This window comes from Osmia bicornis, unplaced genomic scaffold (genome assembly GCF_907164935.1).
Source record: "Osmia bicornis bicornis unplaced genomic scaffold, iOsmBic2.1, whole genome shotgun sequence".
NCBI classification, from domain to species: domain Eukaryota; kingdom Metazoa; phylum Arthropoda; class Insecta; order Hymenoptera; family Megachilidae; genus Osmia; species Osmia bicornis.
Genome location: NW_025791281.1, coordinates 2,735 through 23,960, shown reverse-complemented (window position 1 = coordinate 23,960; position 21,226 = coordinate 2,735). Strand labels below are relative to the sequence as shown.

The window sequence follows — 21,226 nt, the reverse complement described above, 5'->3', positions numbered from 1 at the left end:
TTTAATAAAATCGGTTGGAAGAATTAACTTTTACTAATTTGCGCACTGATATTCGATCGTAATCTCAATTTGGTCTAATCGTCTTTAAACGGTTGAGCGACACGCGTGTCTCCGCGAAACCACCGCATGGTGGGGGCTGCGCATAGCCCTATAATTTAATGTTTGCGCGGTGACGTCACGGCGACTCTTGCGACGCTCTCGATAAGGTGTAACCGAACACGCCGGGCCCCGTTGAATGAACTCATTCAAGAACTTTGTTGGGCGTCAGACTCGACATTAATGTCAATCGGCAAGAAACGTAATTTCGAAATGGGTCGCTTGTACGTTGAGTTCGCTGTTTTAATGGTTACGACGCGAATTATCCCGTCGGTACCGGGGTGACAATCTATTATGCGTGCTAATTCCCATTGTGCTGGTGGAGTGCATTCATTTCGCAAGAGGACAAGCTGACCGATTTTTGTGAGATTTTGCGCGACTCTCCACTTCGGACGTTGATGAAGAGTATGTAAGTATTCGGTATGCCACGCTTTCCAAAAGGTTTCCGTTATTCGCTGGATTAACTGCCAACGTGACAGTCGGTTTTCTTTTAATTGTAGTACGCTTGGTTCCGGAATTGAGGTTAAGGCCGATCCAATCAAGAAATGACCTGGTGTAAGTGCGTTATAATCATCGATGCAATCAGACATGGCGACGAGCGGACGAGAATTTAATGCGGCTTCGATACGACACAGTACTGTGGTTAATTCCTCAAAGGAGAGTGTATGAGTACCGATGGATCGGCGTAAATGGTGCTTAACACTTTTCACCGCTGCCTCCCACAACCCTCCAAAATGAGGTGCTGATGGGCGTAAAAAGTGCCAAGCGACCCCATCCACGGCGAGCTTATTATGGAGATTGGTATCTCGTAGAGATTCTCGGTGAGCTTTTCTCAGTTCCTTGTTTGCTCCTTGAAAGGTCGTTCCATTGTCTGAATACATGGATTTTGGAATTCCGCGTCGGGACACAAATCTCGTATAAGCTGCTAGGAATGCGGCTGATGTATAGTCGCTTACGAGATCTAAATAGACGGCCTTTGTTGCCATACAAACAAAAACTGCAATGTAAGCTTTGTGCGATTTGTGTCCTCGTCCCGATGTAGTACGAACGTGAATCGGGCCTGCGTAGTCGACACCTGTATTTATGAATGGTCTTTCTACCGCAGTGACTCTGGATGCCGGTAAATCTCCCATGAGCTCAGACGGAACGGATGCGCGATGACGAGCGCATGGTACGCACCTATGTAAAACGGATCGTATCGTGGTGCGTGCTCGCAAGATCCAGTACTCAGGTCGCAAACAGGCAAGAGTGAGTTGCGAACCTGCGTGCAGATGGATTACGTGCGTATGATTTATTATCAATGATAGTAGTGGATGGGAGCGTAGGATAATAGGTTTCTTTGTGTTTTCAGGAAATAGCGAGTGTGCAAGTCGCCCTTTCGCCCTAATAAGCCCGTCTTGGTCTAGGATAGGGTTAAGAGAAAGTAACTTGCTGGATTTTAGAAGAGTCTTTTTCGCAGACAGACTACTAAGCTCATCCGGAAATAGCTCGGATTGCATTCTTCTCAACCAAAGGAATTTTGCTCTCTGAATCTCGTCGGGTTGAAGAGGAGGCACTGCTATTAGTGACTTAATGGTGAGTTGTAATTTAATTTTATTCGTATGTCGGAAGCGAAGGTTAGAAGTAAAACGAAGTATGTAAGCCGTCACTCGAAGTAGTTTCGACCAGGATGAGTATCGCGTTGGTAAATCCCAGGGATCCGTAGTCGAAACTGCAGACAATAATTTTGGAATTTTCTCCTCCTCATGCGAATCGACTATTCTGATATTGGATTTTGGCCAACGTTCTTCGCCTTGTTTTAACCATGAAGGTCCTGACCACCATATGGAATGGATTTTTAATTCCGATGGCGTTAGACCGCGGGTTGCACAATCAGCAGGATTGCTATTTGTTGGAACATGATGCCACTGCGCTTTCGGTAAAAGAGACTGAATTTTCGACACTCGATTGGCGACAAAAGTCTTCCAACGAGTCGGAGGTTGGCTAAGCCAGGCGAGAGTGATGCTTGAATCAGTCCAACAGTGGACATTGTGATGGATGAGCGACAAGGAATTTTCCACAAAAACGACAAGACGTGCCAACAATGCCGCTGCACATAATTCTAATCTCGGTATGCTTAATGTTTTAACGGGAGCTACTCGTGATTTTGCAACGAGAAGCGCCACGAAGACATTGTCATCTGGGAGGACGCTTTTTATATAAACCGAAGCTGCGTAGGCTTTAGTGGATGCATCGGCGAATCCGTGGATTTCCTGATGTAGCGCGATGCCATTGGCTATTTTGCGAGGAATCGTGATCTTATTTAAATCTGGTAAATGAGTGTAGTAATCTTGCCATTCTAGGAGAACATCGTTAGGAAGAATGTCATCCCAATCATATTGGAGTGACCATAATTTTTGCGTAAACACTTTCGCGGGTATAACGACTGGAGTTAACAACCCCATCGGGTCGAAAAGTTTTGCAATTTGAGAGAGAATTGTTCGTTTCGTATTGGCAAAATTCGAAGAAATGGTAACTCGAAATTGAAAGTGATCGAGCACTGGATTCCATTCTAAGCCTAAAACTGAGCAGGTCTCCTCGATCTTAAGGAGTTTATTTTTCGCAAGACCGTGATCGCGCGGATCGATATCAATTAACAGAGTTGGATCATTACTGGCCCATTTTCGTAAACGAAAGCCGCCTTTGTTTAACAGGTTTATGGTCTGGTCGCGGATTGTTCGCAAGAGATCTTTGTCGTCTGCTCCGAAGAGACAGTCGTCGACATAAGTTTGATCCTTTAATACTGGAAGAGCTAGAGGATATTGATGACCTTCGTCCACTGCCAGCTGATTTAAAACGCGAAGAGCTTGATAAGGAGCTGATTTGGTGCCATACGTGACGGTACAGAGTTGATACTCCTCAACGGACTGTTGTGACGAGGGACGCCATAAAATGCGTTGAAAATCTGTATCTCGTGTATCAACTAAAATCTGACGGTACATTTTCTCGATGTCTGTGGTATATACAAACCGGAATCCTCTCCACCGGAGGAGGATTGCAATTAGATCGGTTTGGAGCTTGGGTCCAGTTAAAAGATGATCATTTAGAGAAGTGCCGTTTGAAGTTCGGCGGGAAGCGTTAAATACGACGCGAAGACGAGTTGTCGAACTACTTTCGCGAAGAACTGCGTGATGAGGAATATAATAAATTTGGTTGGTTGTTTGAACCGGGACGGTTGGAACCCTTTCCATATGGCCTAAGGCTTCGTATTCTGAGAGGAATTCTTTATAAGTTTCGGTATTTACTTGGTCGCTTTTAAAGCGTCTTTCAAGAGAGAGAAGAGTTTTCATCGCGGCAAAACGAGATTCGCCTAAATCTATAGGGGGTTCGCTCTTGAACGGGAGTCGAACTATGTAACGCCCTTCCGACGTACGAGTATGAGAGGATTGAAAGTGTAATTCACATTTTTCTTCCTCAGGTGAGAGCACTGATTGAGTTGGGATATTTTCCACTTCCCAGAAGCGGCGAAGATCTGCATCGAGATTTTCTAACAACGTAGCGTGATGGGCATCTATAAAGAAAGGAAGAGGATGAGTGGACGTAGGACCAGATAGGATCCATCCCAGGTGTGTATTTTGCGCGATCGGTTCACTTGTAGAACCTTTCCGAACTCCGTCCAATAATAATTGACCAAACAAATCCGCACCGATAACGATATCGATCGGATCTGAGCTCATGGGGTCTGTATCGGCCAATTCAAGTCCTGCAATATGATTCCAATTCGTTACGGAAGAATGTCGTTTTGGAGTGTATTGTGTTAAAGTTTTCAAAATAATAGCAGTTGTCGAGTATACAGGCTCGGTTCTTACCAACGGAGTAATCGTGATGCGAGCGGTGTGATTAGCCCACGACTGTATTCCTCCTATTCCGGTTATGCATGTATTTTGTTTGTTTCTCGGGAGTCGCAAAATTTGGGCTAGGTTCTCTGATATTAGAGTTGCGACTGACCCTTGATCCAATAATGCGCGTGCTTGTACTGTTCGACCCTGCAATGAGTGCACTCGGATGCGAGCTGTTGAAAGAAGAATGCCGGTATTAGTTTTCGTTCGCGACGCAGAATTCGAGCTGATTTCAAGTTCTGAATTCGGATTGGTAGCCGACGTCTGATTTGACTGACTCACGCTGGACTGCTCCGGTTTTATCGGAAAATGCAACAGAGTGTGATGTCGCTGTTTACATTCTTTACAGCTTCTTTGACTGTGGCATTGTTCTTTCGCATGCTTCGCGGAAAAAACAATTAACGCATCTTCGTTGGGATTTAATTAATTTAAACCGTTCGGATGGCTCAAGCGCCTGAAATGTTTAACATTGATATAACAAGTGGTTCTGTTTACATACAGGACATATAATTGGCGACACGGTAGACGTGTTCGTTGAAATTGTTTTCGGTTTTGATTTAACAGTTACGTTTTCCGGTTTATCGGTATTTATTGGCGACATTGACTCTAAAGCCCGAACTCGAGACTCCAAAAACTTGTCGAATTCGACATAAGTAGACAATTCTGATGTATCACCGAATTGTAACTCCCACGCCTTTCGGGAGGAACGGTCAAGTTTTTGTGTACCGAGGAAAACAATTACGTCGTCCCAATGTTCGACGGGTCGTTTCAAATTTTTCAAACCGTGTATCGAAACGTTTAACTGATCGCCTAAACTGCGGAGCTCTTTCGCAGATTCAGAGGTCACTTGCGGTAACGAAAACAAATTATTTAAATAGGTCGAAAGTAACCGGCGTTTGTTTTCGTATCTATTTTTAACTAACTGCCACGCGACCTCGAAATTTGCATCGGTGGTAGGTAAATGATTAACCGCTTTTTTTGCGTCGCCGGTTAAAGCGGAACAAAGAAAATGCAAACGCTCGACATTTGACAAAGAATTATCATTAATTACTATAGATTGAAACTTATCTCGGAAACTCTCCCATTGTTCGAAGGTTCCATCGAAAGACGGCAGCTGGATTTGAGGCAGCAACGATTGCGAGCGTAGCTTCACTGGTTGAAGATTCCCTTTCTCGGATGCTGTCTCCTGGGTCGAGGATGTCTTATCCAGGATCTCCGACATGTAGTCCAGGGACTCCTGATAGCACTCCTCACATCTTTCGAAATGGTTGTCGACGAAGTACTGAAGAGTTGATCTGGCTTGTAGATCCGCCATGGCGACGATTTTCGCGTCCAGGTCTTGGCACTGTTGGTATGCCTCTTTTAGCATGTTCATCCGGTTCCGGGTGGTAGCTGGAGTCATTTTAGCTTGACCCAGCTTTTTATAATTGGTAAGTGGACGTTCGATCGAGCGCATAACTTGGTTTTGTTTAAACAAAATTTCTTCCAATGTACTCATGATGGTTTCCGTAGGCTGAGCACGTGGTTCACTACTTTAACGGTTTTCACTCCTCGACTCCAATCCGGCTCGAAGGACCATTAAATGTGGGTTGGATTGGATGGTCGGATCGCTGATGCGTCCTTATCCGAAGGACTGGATTTCGAGGCGTTGTGAAAATAACGAAATCCTTTTAATAAAGGAATGGTTTTAATAAAGTAATGATTGTAACTTTATTTGTCACAATGTGCTCCGTTCTTTGGCACGTTGTCCGAACGAAGATGTACAGAATAACTTTAATAAAATCGGTTGGAAGAATTAACTTTTACTAATTTGCGTACTGATATTCGATCGTAATCTCAATTTGGTCTAATCGTCGTTAAACGGTTGAGCGACACGCGTGTCTCCGCGAAACCACCGCATGGTGGGGGCTGCGCATAGCCCTTTAATTTAATGTTTGCGCGGTGACGTCACGGCGACTCTTGCGACGCTCTCGATAAGGTGTAACCGAACAAATGTAGATATTGTAATAACGAAACAGTTATTATATGTACATTGCTCTGTGGGATTAATCAGTATATTAAATTATATCTGATGTAGAGACAGCAATAATGATATTGTTATTAAATGTACATTGGTCTGTGGGAATAAATCAGTATATTAAATAACATCTGATGTAGATATAGTAATAACGATATTGTTATTAAGTGTATATTACATCGTCTAATGTAGATATGGTAATAACGATACTGCCATTAATGTAAATTGATGGTGGGAACGGAGCATTATATTACATTACATCTAATGTAAATATAGTAATAATGATATTGTTATTAAGTGTTTTATACATATCTGATGTAGATAAGTAATGACGATAATGTTACTAATCTGCGCATTGATCTGTGGGAAGGGATCATTATATTACATAACATCTGATGTAGATATAGTAATAATGGTATTGGTTATTAACTGTACCATTGATCTGTGGGATTAAATCAGTATATTACATTACATCTGATGTAGATATAGTAATAATGATATTGTTATTAAATGTATATTACATATCTAAGTAGATATCGTAATAACGATACTGCCATTATATGTACATTAATCTGTGGGAAGGGCATCAGTATATGCATTACATCTGGATGCAGATACAGTAGTAACGACCCTTATTAAGGTTTATTACGTATCTAATGTAGACTAGTAATGACGATAATGTTACCATCTAGTGCATTGATCTGTGGGAAGTGATCAGTATTTTTACATTATATAATGAAGATATAGTAATAGTTATATTGTTATTAAATGTACATCGGTCTGTGGGAATAAGTCTGTATATGAAATTTCATCTGATGTAGATATAGTAATAATGATATTGTTACCAAAATTACATTGATCTGTGGGATGGGATCAGTATATTTCATTGTAACATTGTAATTTCATCTAATGTAGATATAGTATAAATGGTACTGTTATTCAACATACATTGATCTGTGGGAAGGAATCAGTATATTGCAGTAGATCTAATGTAGATATAGTAATAACGAAACTGTTATTGTATGTACATTGGTCTGTGGGATTAAATCAGTGTATTAAATTACATCTGATGTAGATATAGTATAATGGTATTGTATTAAATGTACATTGATCTGTGGGATTAAACTCAGTATATTGCATTATATCTAATAGATATAGTAATAATGATATTGTTATTAAATGTATATTACATATCTAATGTAGATATAGTAACAACGATACTGCCATTATATGTAGATTGATCGGTGGGAAGGGATCATTATATTACATTATATCTAATGTAGATATAGTTTAAAATGATATTGTTATTAAATGTATATTACATATCTAATGTAGATATAGTAATAACGAAACTGTTATTATATGTACATTGATCTGTGGGATTACATCAGTATTTTAAATTACATCTGATGTAGATATTAGAATAATGGTATTGTTATTAATGTACATTGGACTGTGGGATTAAATCAGTATATTAAAACTCATCTGATGTAGATATAGTAACAATGATATGTTATTAAATGTATATTACGTATCTAATGTAGATATAGTAATAACGAAACTGTTATTATATGTACATTGATCTGTGGGAAGGGATCAGTATATTACATTATATCTAATGTAGATATAGTAATAATGATATTGTTATTAATATATCTACATATAAGTATATAGTAATAACGATATTGCCACTCTCTGTACATTGATCGGTGGGAAGGGATCAATATATTACACTATATCTAAAGATATAGTAATAATATGTTATTAAATGTACATTGGTCTGTGGGAAGGTATCAATATATTACATTATATCTAACGTAGATATAGTAATAACGAAACTGTTATTATATGTACATTGATCTGTGGGGTCAAATCAGTATATTAAATTACATCTGATGTAGATATAGTAATAACGGTATTGTTATTAAATGTACATTGGTCTGTGGGATTAAATCGGTATATTAAATTTCATCTGATGTAGATATAGTAACAACGATATTGTTATTAAATGTATATTACATATCTAATGTAGTTATAGTAATAACGATACTGTTATTATATGTACATTTATCCGTTGGAAGGTATCAGTATATTATATTGTATCGAATGTAGATATACTAATAACGAAACTGTTATTATATGTACATTGATCTGTGGGAAGGGATCAGTATATTACATTATATCTAATGTAGATATAGTAATAATGATATTGTTATCAAAATTACATTGATCTGTGGGAAGGAATCAGTATATTGCAGTAGATCTAATGTAGATATAGTAATAACGATACTGTTATTAAGTGTTTATTACATATCTAATGTAGATATAGTAATGACGATAATGCTACAATCTGTGCATTGATCTTTGGGAAGTGATCAGTATATACATTATATCTAATTAAGATATAGTAATAATGATATTGTTATTAAATGTACATTGGTCTGTGGGATTAAATCAGTATATTAAATTACATCTGATGTAGATATAGTAATAATGATATTGTTATTAAATGTACATTGGTCTGTGGGATTAAATCAGTATATTAAATCACATCTGATGTAGATATAGTAATAATGGTATTTTTATTAAATGTACATTGGTCTGTGGGATTAAATCAGTATATTACATTACATCTGATGTAGATATAGTAATAATGATATTGTTATTAAATGTATATTACACGTCTAATGTAGATATAGTAATGACGATACTGCCATTATATGTACATTGATCGGTAGGAAGGGATCATTATATTACATTATATCTAATGTAGATATAGTAATAATGATATTGTTATTAAATGTAGACTACATATCTAATGTAGATATAGTAATAACAATACTGATATTATATGTACATTAGTCTGTGGGAAGGTATCAGTATATTACATTATATCTAATGTAGATATATTAATAACGAAACTGTTATTATATGTACGTTGATCTGTGGGATTAAATCAGTATATTAAATTACATCTGATGTAGATATAGTAATAATTGTATTGTTATTAAACGTACATTGATCTGTGGGATTAAATCAGTATATTACATTACATCTGATGTAGATATAGTAATAATGATATTGTTATTAAATGTATATTTTGTCAGAAATATGTATCGAATAGATGGCGTTGCGGTCGGTGTGCGGCGTTGCGCTTCCCATCTGGATCGGCGATCATTAGATCCAAAGTTTTTGTTTCATGCTTCTGCAAGAAATTCTACGACATTGTGTTGTGCCTTGCAGTAATGTCATATTCCAAATATGTATTTTTATCTTTATCTTATTATTATATTAATTAAAGTTTCACAAGTGTTGAACAGCGGTTGTTGAGTTCCTTTTATTTCTTTTCTTTTCGTGGTTCGTACTTCTAATAGGTTATGGGCCCAGGGGCACGTGGCGTTGTATAATGGCGGATATACGTTTTTCAATTACAAAGCTGAACAATGCGAATTACGAAATATGGAAAAGTAAGGTCGAATTGCTGTTGATTAAGGAGGACCTGTGGCATATTATAAGTAAGGAAAGGCCTGAGGATCCAAATGAAAAATGGCTTAAAGCTGACGGTCAAGCCAGGGCGATTATCGGACTTCTATTGGAAGATGACCAGTTCATACATTTTAAGGGAGCTGGCGATGCAAAGGGAGCGTGGGAAGCGCTAAGGAAATACCACCAGAAAGCATCCTTAACAAACCAGGTACACTTGCTTAAAAGAATCATTAACCTAAAGTTAGACGAAAATGGCGATATGGAAAAGTACGTCCATGAGATGTTGAGCCTCGTGGATCGGCTCGCCGCCATGGGGGAGACCTTGAAGGAGAAAATCGTTATATCTATAATGTTGAGTAACCTTCCGGACTCTTTCGGAACGCTCATTACGGCATTAGAGACTCGTAATGAGAATGAGCTGACCTTGGAACTCGTCAAAGGGAAATTATTGGATGAAGCAGCAAGGCGCCGGAATTTGAGAGATGGGACTCAAGAAGAAGAGAAAGTTTTAAAGGTAACCCATAAAAATGCACCCGGATCAGGAAAGACTGCAGGGAAAACTACAGAAAAACCGATTTTGTGCACCTGTTATTTCTGCAAGAAGCCAGGCCATCTGAAGAAAAATTGCATAAAATATCAGAGGTGGAATGAAAAGAATCCAAGCAAGTCAAATCAAAGGGCTAGTAGGGTTGTTGGTGAGAAGGTATGCGTGGAATCTACAAGCACTCGCTCTGACAGCGACGTTTGTTTCCATGTTGACATCAGCAGCACATCTTGGAATAAAGATGATTGGTGCATCGACTCTGGTGCAACCAGTCATATGTCAAATAACAGAGATTTCTTCCTTAATTTAGAGAAGTGCGATGACGATAGTGTGAGGCTGGCAAATGGCTCCTGTGCAAAAGTTGAAGGCAGAGGGGACGGACAAATTTGGTGTAAAGACCCTCAAGGAAATCCTCTCGCTGTTCATATAAAGGATGTGCTCTATGTTCCAGATTTGAAGGAGAATTTAATATCTGTCACAAGGTTGACAGAAAAGGATTATGAGGTTAACTTTACCAAAGGAATGTGTACAATAAGAGGAAAGGACAAGATTATAATCAAGGCTAAATCGTATGGTGATTTATTTAAATTAAAGAATGTCCATAAGGCCCTCACTGTTACAAGTCAGCATTCCTTAAACTGCCAGCACACGTGGCACAGAAAGCTGGGTCATAGGAACTTTGCAGCAATACAGGAAATGGTGTCACAGGGGACAATAGAGGGAGTAAAAATTAAAGACTGCGGTTTGAGGCAAGTATGTGACACCTGCGTCAAGGGGAAGATGACCAGAAAACCTTTCCCTCAGAAATCTGACAGTAAATCTGAATCGATATTGGATCTGATACACACTGATGTATGTGGACCAATGCAGACTAGGACTCCAGGTCAGAAACGTTATGTATTGACTTTAATTGACGATTTCAGCAGATATACGACGGTATATCTATTGGGTCATAAATCTGAGACAACTGACAGGATCAAGGACTTTGTACAAGAAGTGAAGACAAAATTTGGTAAAGTTCCCAAAGTTTTCAGATCAGACCGAGGTTTAGAGTACGTCAATAAAGAATTAAAGGTTTTTTTCACAAACCAAGGGATAAAATGTCAATACACAGTCAGCTACACCCCTGAACAGAACGGCGTGGCAGAAAGAAAGAATCGATCTCTCATGGAGATGGCGAGGTGCCTATTAATTGATGCAGAACTTGAGCGGAAGTATTGGGGTGAAGCTGTCTATTTTTCAAATTACCTGCAGAATCGACTAGCCACCAAAGCTACAGGTACCACCCCAATGGAGAGATGGTGCGGGATAAAGCCTAATCTTAAGGATATGCACGTCTTTGGGTCAAAAGCATACGCGCATGTTCCCAAGGAATTAAGGAAGAAGCTAGACAACAAGGCAAAAGAATACAGGTTCGCAGGATTCGACGAAAATTCTAAAGGGTACCGGCTTCTAGACACAAGCACGAATAAGATCGTAGTTAGCCGTGATATGAAGTTCACAGAGTCAATTCAAATAAATAAGAAAGTGGATCCACCAAAGGAAGATGAGAACAACGATTCAATAATAGAATTCGAAAATGAGGAAAAAGAAGAGAACACTGAAGATGACGATCATAGACAAGAAGGGAACACTGAGGCTCTGGATCGCAGAGATGAAGACAGTATTGGATCCAGGAGAGGCCGCGGACGCCCTCGGATCATAAGGACTGGGAGCCGAGGCAGACCGCGGAAAGCGTACTCGGAGGGAGTCAATAATCAAGAGAATTTTTTGGGGTACGCAAGTGAGATCCCGCTGGACGTTGCTACATCTGGTACAGATGCCGATGAATGGATTGCGGCAATGGTTGATGAAATAAAATCCATGTTAGAAAAGGATGTTTGGGAATTGGTCGAGCGACCCGAAGGAAGAAATGTCGTAGGTTGTCGCATGGTGTTGACCAATAAATATGGACAAGATGGAACCATCAACCGAAGGAAAGCCAGATTGGTTGCCCGCGGGTTTAGCCAAAGGCCTGGGATGGATTATAACGAGACTTTCGCGCCTGTAGCGCGTCTCAGTTCGATTCGTTTTGCCGCTGCTTTGGCAGCTCATTACGGAATGAATATCCACCAAATCGATATAACCACCGCATATTTGAATGGTTTACTAGACGAGGAGGTGTATATGGAGATGCCCAGGAATATACAGACCTTATTGAGAAAAATTGCGGATTCGGAAGATAGTAGCAGTCGGACCAGGGTTGCGGCCAGGAAGATGTTAGGGCAGGCTAAATCCAGTAATAAAGTCTGCAAGCTAAAGAAGGCCATATACGGCCTAAAGCAAGCGGGTCGACAATGGCACGCGTGGTTGGACAAGGAATTAAAACTCTTGGGGTTGAGTCGATCAAACTTCGACCCTTGTGTGTACTATTGTAATAGAGGGGAAGAATTATTATTGGCCGTTGTCTATGTAGATGACATCCTAATACTATGCAGAGATTTAAAGAAAATTGAACACATTAAGAATGGACTAACTAAAGTTTTTCTTTCTGTTAAAGATTTAGGGAATCTGAAATATTGTTTAGGAATCGAGTTTGCACTTGGTAAGAAAAAGGTTAAATTGAGCCAAAAGGGATATGTCCAGAAATTGCTTGAAAGGTTCAACATGGTGGATGCCAATCCAGTCAAGACGCCTTTGGAACCTGGAACGGCATTGGCTAAGGAAAATTCAGGAACCCAAAGTAAGCAGTACCCTTACCGTGAATTGGTGGGTAGTTTGATGTATCTTGCCGTGGTGTCCAGGCCTGACATAAGCTACGCGGTGAGCTACCTCAGTCAATTTAATAACTGTTACGGAAAAGCACACTGGGAAGCCGCTAAAAGGGTGCTGAGGTACCTTAAGGGAACTAATAACTATTGTTTAGTTTATCAGTCGGGTAACGGATCGTTGACAGGTTACGCGGATGCAGATTGGGGAGGTTGTGTGATTGACCGACGGTCTTTTACCGGCTATGTACTCTATTTTTGCGGAGGTCCTATCACCTGGGAGTCACGGAAGCAACGGACGGTTGCGTTGTCCTCGACTGAGGCTGAGTACACGGCTATTACGGATGCCGCTAAGGAAGTTATTTACCTGTCTAACGCATTTGAAGAGCTTGGGATTCAGAATGGACTCAATGTAACGGTTTACAATGACAATGCAAGCGCTCTGAAATTGGTTGAAAACCCGGTGTACCATGCGAGAACAAAACATATCGCGATTAGGCATCATTTCTTAAAGGAAATTCTGCGTGAGAAAAAGCTTAATTTTAAGTATCTGCGTACAGAGGATATGGTTGCCGATGTGCTGACTAAGGCTTTAAATGGCCCAAAACATGAAAAATTTACCAAAGCGTTAGGATTAGTTAATTAAGTTTTTCTTTCTCTTTTGTATAAAGTATGAGGTAATCTGTGAGTAAATTCAAAGTTCTCACTTTAAATTTAAGGGGAAGTGTCAGAAATATGTATCGAATAGATGGCGTTGCGGTCGGTGTGCGGCGTTGCGCTTCCCATCTGGATCGGCGATCATTAGATCCAAAGTTTTTGTTTCATGCTTCTGCAAGAAATTCTACGACATTGTGTTGTGCCTTGCAGTAATGTCATATTCCAAATATGTATTTTTATCTTTATCTTATTATTATATTAATCAAAGTTTCACAAGTGTTGAACAGCGGTTGTTGAGTTCCTTTTATTTCTTTTCTTTTCGTGGTTCGTACTTCTAATATATTACATATCTAATGTAGATATAGTAATAACGATACTGTTATTATATGTACATTGATCTGTGGGAAGGTATCGGTATATTACATTATATCTAATGTAGATATAGTAATAACGAAGCTGTTATCATATGTACATTGATCTGTGGGAAGGGGTAAGTATATTACTATATCTAATGTAGATATAGTAACAATGATATTGTTACCAAATTACATTGGTCTGTGGGAAGGTATCAGTATATTACATTGTATCTTATGTAGATATAGTAATAACGAAACTGTTATTATATGTACATTGATCTGTGGGAAGGGATCAGTATATTACATTATATCTAATTAAGATATAGTAATAATGATATTGTTATTAAATGTACATTGGTCTGTGGGATTAAATCAGTATATTAAATTTCATCTGATGTAGATATAGTAATTATGATATTGTTATTAAATGTACATTGGTCTGTGGGATTAAATCAGTATATTAAATTACATCTGATGTAGATATAGTAATAATGATATTGTTATTAAATGTACATTGATCTGTGGGATTAAATCAGTATATTATATTACATCTGATGTAGATATCGTAATAATGATATTGTTATTAAATGTATATTACATATCTAATGTAGATATAGTAATAACGATACTGCCATTATATGTACATTGCTCGGTGGGAAGGGATCATTATATAACATTATATCTAATGTACATATAGTAACAATGATATTGTTATTAAATGTATATTACCTATCTAATGTAGATATGGTAATAACAATACTGTTATTATATGTACATTGATCTGTGGGATTAAATCAGTATATTAAATTTCATCTGATGTAGATATAGCAATAATGATATTGTTATTAAATGTACATTGGACTGTGGGATTAAATCAGTATATTAAATTACATCTGATGTAGATATAGTAATATGGTATTGTTATTAAATGTACATTGATCTGTGGGATTAAATCAGTATATTACATTACATCTGATGTAGATATAGTAATAATGATATTGTTATAAATGTATATTACATATCTAATGTAGATATAGTAATAACGATACTGCCATTATATGTACATTGATCGGTGGGAAGGGATCATTATATTACATTATATCTAATGTACATATAGTAATAATGATATTGTTATTAAATGTATATTACATATCTAATGTAGATATAGTAATAATGATATTGTTACCAAAATTACATTGATATGTGGGAAGGTTTCAGTATATTACATTATATTCAAAGTAGATATAGTATAAATGATACTGTTATTGAATCTACATTGATATGTGGGAAGGAATCAGTATATTGCAGTAGGTCCAATGTAGATAAAGTAATAACGATACTGTCATTAAGTGTATATTACGTATCTAATGTAGATATAGTATTGACGATAATAGTACAGTCTGTGCATTGATCTCTGGGATGTGAATAGTATATTACATTGTATCTAATGAAGATATAGTAATAATGATATTGATATTAAATGTACATTGGTCTGTGGAAATATATCAGTATATTACGTTACATCTGATGTAGATATAGTAATAATGATATTGTTATTAAATGTATATTACATATCTAATGTAGATATAGTAATAACGAAACTGTTATTATGTGTACATTAATCTGTGAGAAGGGATCAGTATATTACATTATATCTAATGTTGATATAGTAATAATGATATTGTTACCAAAATTACATCGATTTGTGGGAAGGCATCAGTATATTACACCATATCCAATGTAGATATAGTGTAAATGTTACTGTTATTCAATGTACATTGATCTGTGGAAAGGAATCAGTATATTGCAGTAGATCTAATGTAGATACAGTAATAACGACACCGTTATTAAGGGTTTATTACATACCCAATGTAGATATAGTATTGACGATAATGTTACAATCTGTGCATTGATCTGTGGGAAGCGATCAGTATATTACATTATATCCAATGTAGATATAGTAATAACGAAACTGTTATTATATGTACATTGATCGGCGGGAAGGGATCATTATGTTACATTTTATCTAATGTTGATATAGTAATTTTGATATTGTTATTAAATGTACACTGGTCTGTGGGATTAAATCAGTATATTACATTACATCTGATGCAGATATAGTAGTACTGACATTGTTATTAAATGTATATTACACATCTAATGTAGATATAGTAATAACGAAACTGTTATTATATGTACATTGATCTGTGAGAAGGTATCAGTATATTACATTATATCTAATGTTGATATAGTAATAATGATATTGTTACCAAAATTACATTGATATGTGGGAACGCATCTGTGTATTACATTATATCCAATGTACATATAGTATAAATGATGCGGTTATTCAATGTACATTGATCTGTGGGAAGGAATCAGTATATTGCAGTAGATCTAATGTAGATATAGTAGTAACGATACTGTTATTAAGTGTTTATTACATATCTAATGTAGATATAGTAATGAGGATAATGTTACAATCTGTGCATTGATCTGTGAGAAGTGATCAGGATATTACATTATATCTAATGTAGATATAGTAATAATGATATTGTTACCAAAATTACATTGATCTGTGGGAAGGGAGCAGTATATTACATTATATCCAATGTAGATATAGTATAAATGATACTGGTATTCAATGTACATTGATCTGTGGGGAGGGATCAGTATATTGCAGTAGATCTAATGTAGATACAGTAGTAACGACACAGTTATTAAGTGTTTATTACGTATCTAATGTAGATATAGTAATGACAATAATGATACAATCTGTGCATTGATCTGTGGGAAGTGATCAGTATATTACATTATATCTAATGAAGATATAGTAATAATGATATTGTTATTAAATGTACATTGGTCTGTGGAAATAAATCAGTATGTTAAATTTCATCCGATGTAGATATAGTAATAATGATATTGTTATTAAATATATATTACATATCTAATGTAGATATAGTAAGAATGATATTGTTATTAAATGTATATTACATATCTAATGTAGATATAGTAATAACGATACTGTTATTATATGTACACTGATCTGTGGGAAGGTATCAGTATATTACATTGTATCTAATGTAGATATAGTAATAACGAGACTGTTATTATATGTACATTGATCTGTGGGAAGCGATTAGTATATTACATTATATCTAATGTAGATATTGTAATAATGATGTTGTTAACAAAACCACATTGATCTGTGGGAAGCGATCAGTATATTGCATTATATCCAATGTAGATATAGTAATAACGAAACTGTTATTATATGTACATTGATCGGCGGGAAGGGATCATTATGTTACATTTTATCTAATGTTGATATAGTAATTTTGATATTGTTATTAAATGTACACTGGTCTGTGGGATTAAATCAGTATATTACATTACATCTGATGCAGATATAGTAGTACTGACATTGTTATTAAATGTATATTACACATCTAATGTAGATATAGTAATAACGAAACTGTTATTATATGTACATTGATCTGTGAGAAGGTATCAGTATATTACATTATATCTAATGTTGATATAGTAATAATGATATTGTTACCAAAATTACATTGATATGTGGGAACGCATCTGTGTATTACATTATATCCAATGTACATATAGTATAAATGATGCGGTTATTCAATGTACATTGATCTGTGGGAAGGAATCAGTATATTGCAGTAGATCTAATGTAGATATAGTAGTAACGATACTGTTATTAAGTGTTTATTACATATCTAATGTAGATACAGTAATGAGGATAATGTTACAATCTGTGCATTGATCTGTGAGAAGTGATCAGTATATACATTATATCTAATGTAGATATAGTAATAATGATATTGTTACCAAAATTACATTGATCTGTGGGAAGGGAGCAGTATATTACATTATATCCAATGTAGATATAGTATAAATGATACTGGTATTCAATGTACATTGATCTGTGGGGAGGGATCAGTATATTGCAGTAGATCTAATGTAGATACAGTAGTAACGACACAGTTATTAAGTGTTTATTACGTATCTAATGTAGATTTAGTAATGACAATAATGATACAATCTGTGCATTGATCTGTGGGAAGTGATCAGTATATTACATTATATCTAATGAAGATATAGTAATAATGATATTGTTATTAAATGTACATTGGTCAGTGAAAATAAATCAGTATGTTAAATTTCATCCGATGTAGATATAGTAATAATGATATTGTTATTAAATATATATTACATATCTAATGTAGATATAGTAATAATGATATTGTTGTTAAATGTATATTACATATCTAATGTAGATATAGTAATAACGATACTGTTATTATATGTACGTTCATCTGTGGGGAGGGATCAGTATATTACATTATATCTATTGTAGATATAGTAATAACGAAACTGTTATTATATGTACATTGATCTGTGGGAAGGTATCAGTATATTACATTATATCTAATGTAGATATAGTAATAATGATATTGTTACCAAGATTACATAGATCTGTGGGAAGGGAGCAGTATATTACATTATATCCAACGTAGATATAGTATAAATGATACTGGTATTCAATGTACATTGATCTGTGGGAAGGGATCAGTATATTGCAGTAGATCTAATGTAGATACAGTAGTAACGACACAGTTATTAAGTGTTTATTACGTATCTAATGTAGATATAGTAATGACAATAATGATACAATCTGTGCATTGATCTGTGGGAAGTGATCAGTATATTACATTATATCTAATGAAGATATAGTAATAATGATATTGTTATTAAATGTACATTGGTCTGTGAAAATAAATCAGTATGTTAAATTTCATCCGATGTAGATATAGTAATAATGATATTGTTATTAAATATATATTACATATCTAATGTAGATATAGTAATAATGATATTGTTGTTAAATGTATATTACATATCTAATGTAGATATAGTAATAACGATACTGTTATTATATGTACATTCATCTGTGGGGAGGGATCAGTATATTACATTATATCTATTGTAGATATAGTAATAACGAAACTGTTATTATATGTACATTGATCTGTGGGAAGGTATCAGTATATTACATTATATCTAATGTAGATATAGTAATAATGATATTGTTACCAAAATTACATTGATCTGTGGGAAGGGAGCAGTATATTACATTATATCCAATGTAGATATAGTATAAATGATACTGGTATTCAATGTACATTGATCTGTGGGAAGGATCAGTATATTGCAGTAGATCTAATGTAGATACATTAGTAACGACACTGTTATTAAGTGTTTATTACGTATCTAATGTAGATATAGTAATGACAATAATGATACAATCTGTGCATTGATCTGTGGGAAGTGATCAGTATATTACATTATATCTAATGAAGATATAGTAATAATGACATTGTTATTAAATGTACATTGGTCTGTGGGAATAAATCAGTATACTACATTACATCTGATGTAGATATGGTAATAATGATATTGTTATTAAATGTATATTACATATCTAACGTAGATATAGTAATAACGATACTGCCATTATATGTACATCGATATTAAATTACATTTGATGTAGATATAGTAATTGTTCCGAATATTAGAAAACAATAACAAAGGGAGAGGAAACAGGGTGTGATTGTTGTCGCCGAGGGTAAATAAAACACGTAGTATTAGATTTTAAAAAAAGAATCAAAATAAATGAATTTATTAAATAAATGAAAATAATGATTTTAATCTTTAGAGGATACCGGCCGTAAAAAACCCCAGTCTCAAGTGAGGAAAAAGCCTGGTTCCTTGAACAAAATAAATTACCACAAAATAAAAAGAAAATACCAAATAAAATAATTGTAATATAAAAAAAGCAAACTTATGATCTAGAGATTAACTATTACTTGAATGATCATTCAAAAACTTATACTATCGCACGCCAGAGCTCTGTACAAACCGCACTCGGATGACACCTCGCCAACGCCGCAGCCAATCGTCGTGGTCCTCGTTACAAACAAATTCCTGGTCACAGGAGGCGTTCCCCAAGTGGGAACAAAAAATGACCGTGATCACACGGTCCCAAATCGCACTCAGTGCTTCCCAAACTAAGGACACACGCCCGATTCAACTTGCGCACGTCAACCGATCGCCACCGATACAGTTAAATCAATACAAAACACACCAAATAGCTCAAACACAAAAAGCAACAAATCAATGCGCAGAAGTCCCTGACCCTCGTCAGAATGAATCAGTCCCAGTCCCGGACCGTCCTTTACACCCCCACACTGCACGCGCCTGCGTATTGCAGCGTGACACTGACACGCTTGCTCTTCTTCTCGGGGCGCCAAATTCAAAGCCTACCGCTCAATCCAATAAAAGAAAAAAAGTCGCGAAACGCGAACATTCCGCCCGCCTTCGTCCACTGGACGAACCTGTGACTTACGGCTAGGCAGCCGTACCATCCGCGCCAGCCGTAGATGGATTCTGCTCTAGCAATAGCGGACATAACCGAGCAACATGCCGCCTTAAACTAGACGTGGCCGTTCGAACGGTGACCACTCTTACTAATCCATCCGGACCGAGGTGGACTTCAGTCACGCGACCTAGAGGCCATTTTGAAGGCGGATACCGATCATCACGCACAAGTACTAACTGACCGACCGCAAAATTCTCGGCTGGCCCTCGCCATTTCGCACGCTCCTGCAAATATTGCCGGTATTCCTGGGACCATCGCTTCCAAAAGTTATTTCTAATCACCTGAAGTAACTGAAATCGTTCCAAACGATTCTCAGACACATCAGGGGGAGCGTCCTCTGGAATTAACCCAGAGGCAATGCCGAGAAAATGTGCAGGCGTTAAAACTTGCAAATCCTCCACATCATTACTAAGCGGATAAAGCGGACGCGAGTTTAAACACGCTTCAATTTCTACCAGAACGGTCGAAAACTCCTCGAAGGTCAGAGATCGATCACCGATCACTCGCTTCAAATGATGCTTCACCGACTTGACACCCGCTTCCCATAAACCGCCATAGTGGGGTGAATTCGGAGGAATAAATTTCCAAGAAGTTCCGTCATTGGCAAGAGTAGCTGCAACACACTTATAAAAGGTAGAAGCAGCTGAGAACATAGCGCGCAACTCCTTATCCGCGGCCTGAAACGTGGTAGCGTTATCACTAAACAGATTTTGACAGACTCCACGACGCCCCACAAAACGCCGATACGCGGCAAGGAACATTCGGGTCGTGAGATCACTTACGACCTCAAGATGGATTGCCCGAGTTGTGAAGCAAACAAAGAGCGCAATATATCCTTTATAACACTTGTACCCACGACCTTTCGCCGTACGTACCTGAAACGGACCGGCATAATCTAACCCTGCAGATAGAAACGGCCGAGCCGGCGTTACCCGCGTGGCCGGAAGACTACCCATCATTTGCCATGCTAATCGGGGTT

General features: G+C 36.9%; 1 protein-coding gene across 1 annotated transcript; it reads right to left on the bottom strand.

The window, feature by feature from the left end:
• Positions 1 to 245: 245 nt before the first annotated feature.
• Positions 246 to 5,472, bottom strand: LOC123988924. Its single transcript, XM_046289683.1, has 2 exons — positions 4,474 to 5,472; positions 246 to 4,355 (listed from the first exon to the last, which is right to left on the bottom strand). Exons 1-2 carry the CDS (start codon positions 5,470 to 5,472, stop codon positions 246 to 248), a joined length of 5,109 nt encoding a protein of 1,702 aa, XP_046145639.1.
• Positions 5,473 to 21,226: the final 15,754 nt, after the last annotated feature.

What these genes read in the sequence shown, in the direction of transcription:
- LOC123988924 (XM_046289683.1), bottom strand. Translation starts at nt 5,472, where the DNA reads ATGAGTACATTGGAAGAAATTTTGTTTAAACAAAACCAAGTTATGCGC. An exon ending in TGTCGCCAATTATATGTCCT is followed by an intron (nt 4,356 to 4,473) that starts GTATGTAAACAG and finishes TTTTCCGCGAAG; the next exon opens with CATGCGAAAGAACAATGCCA.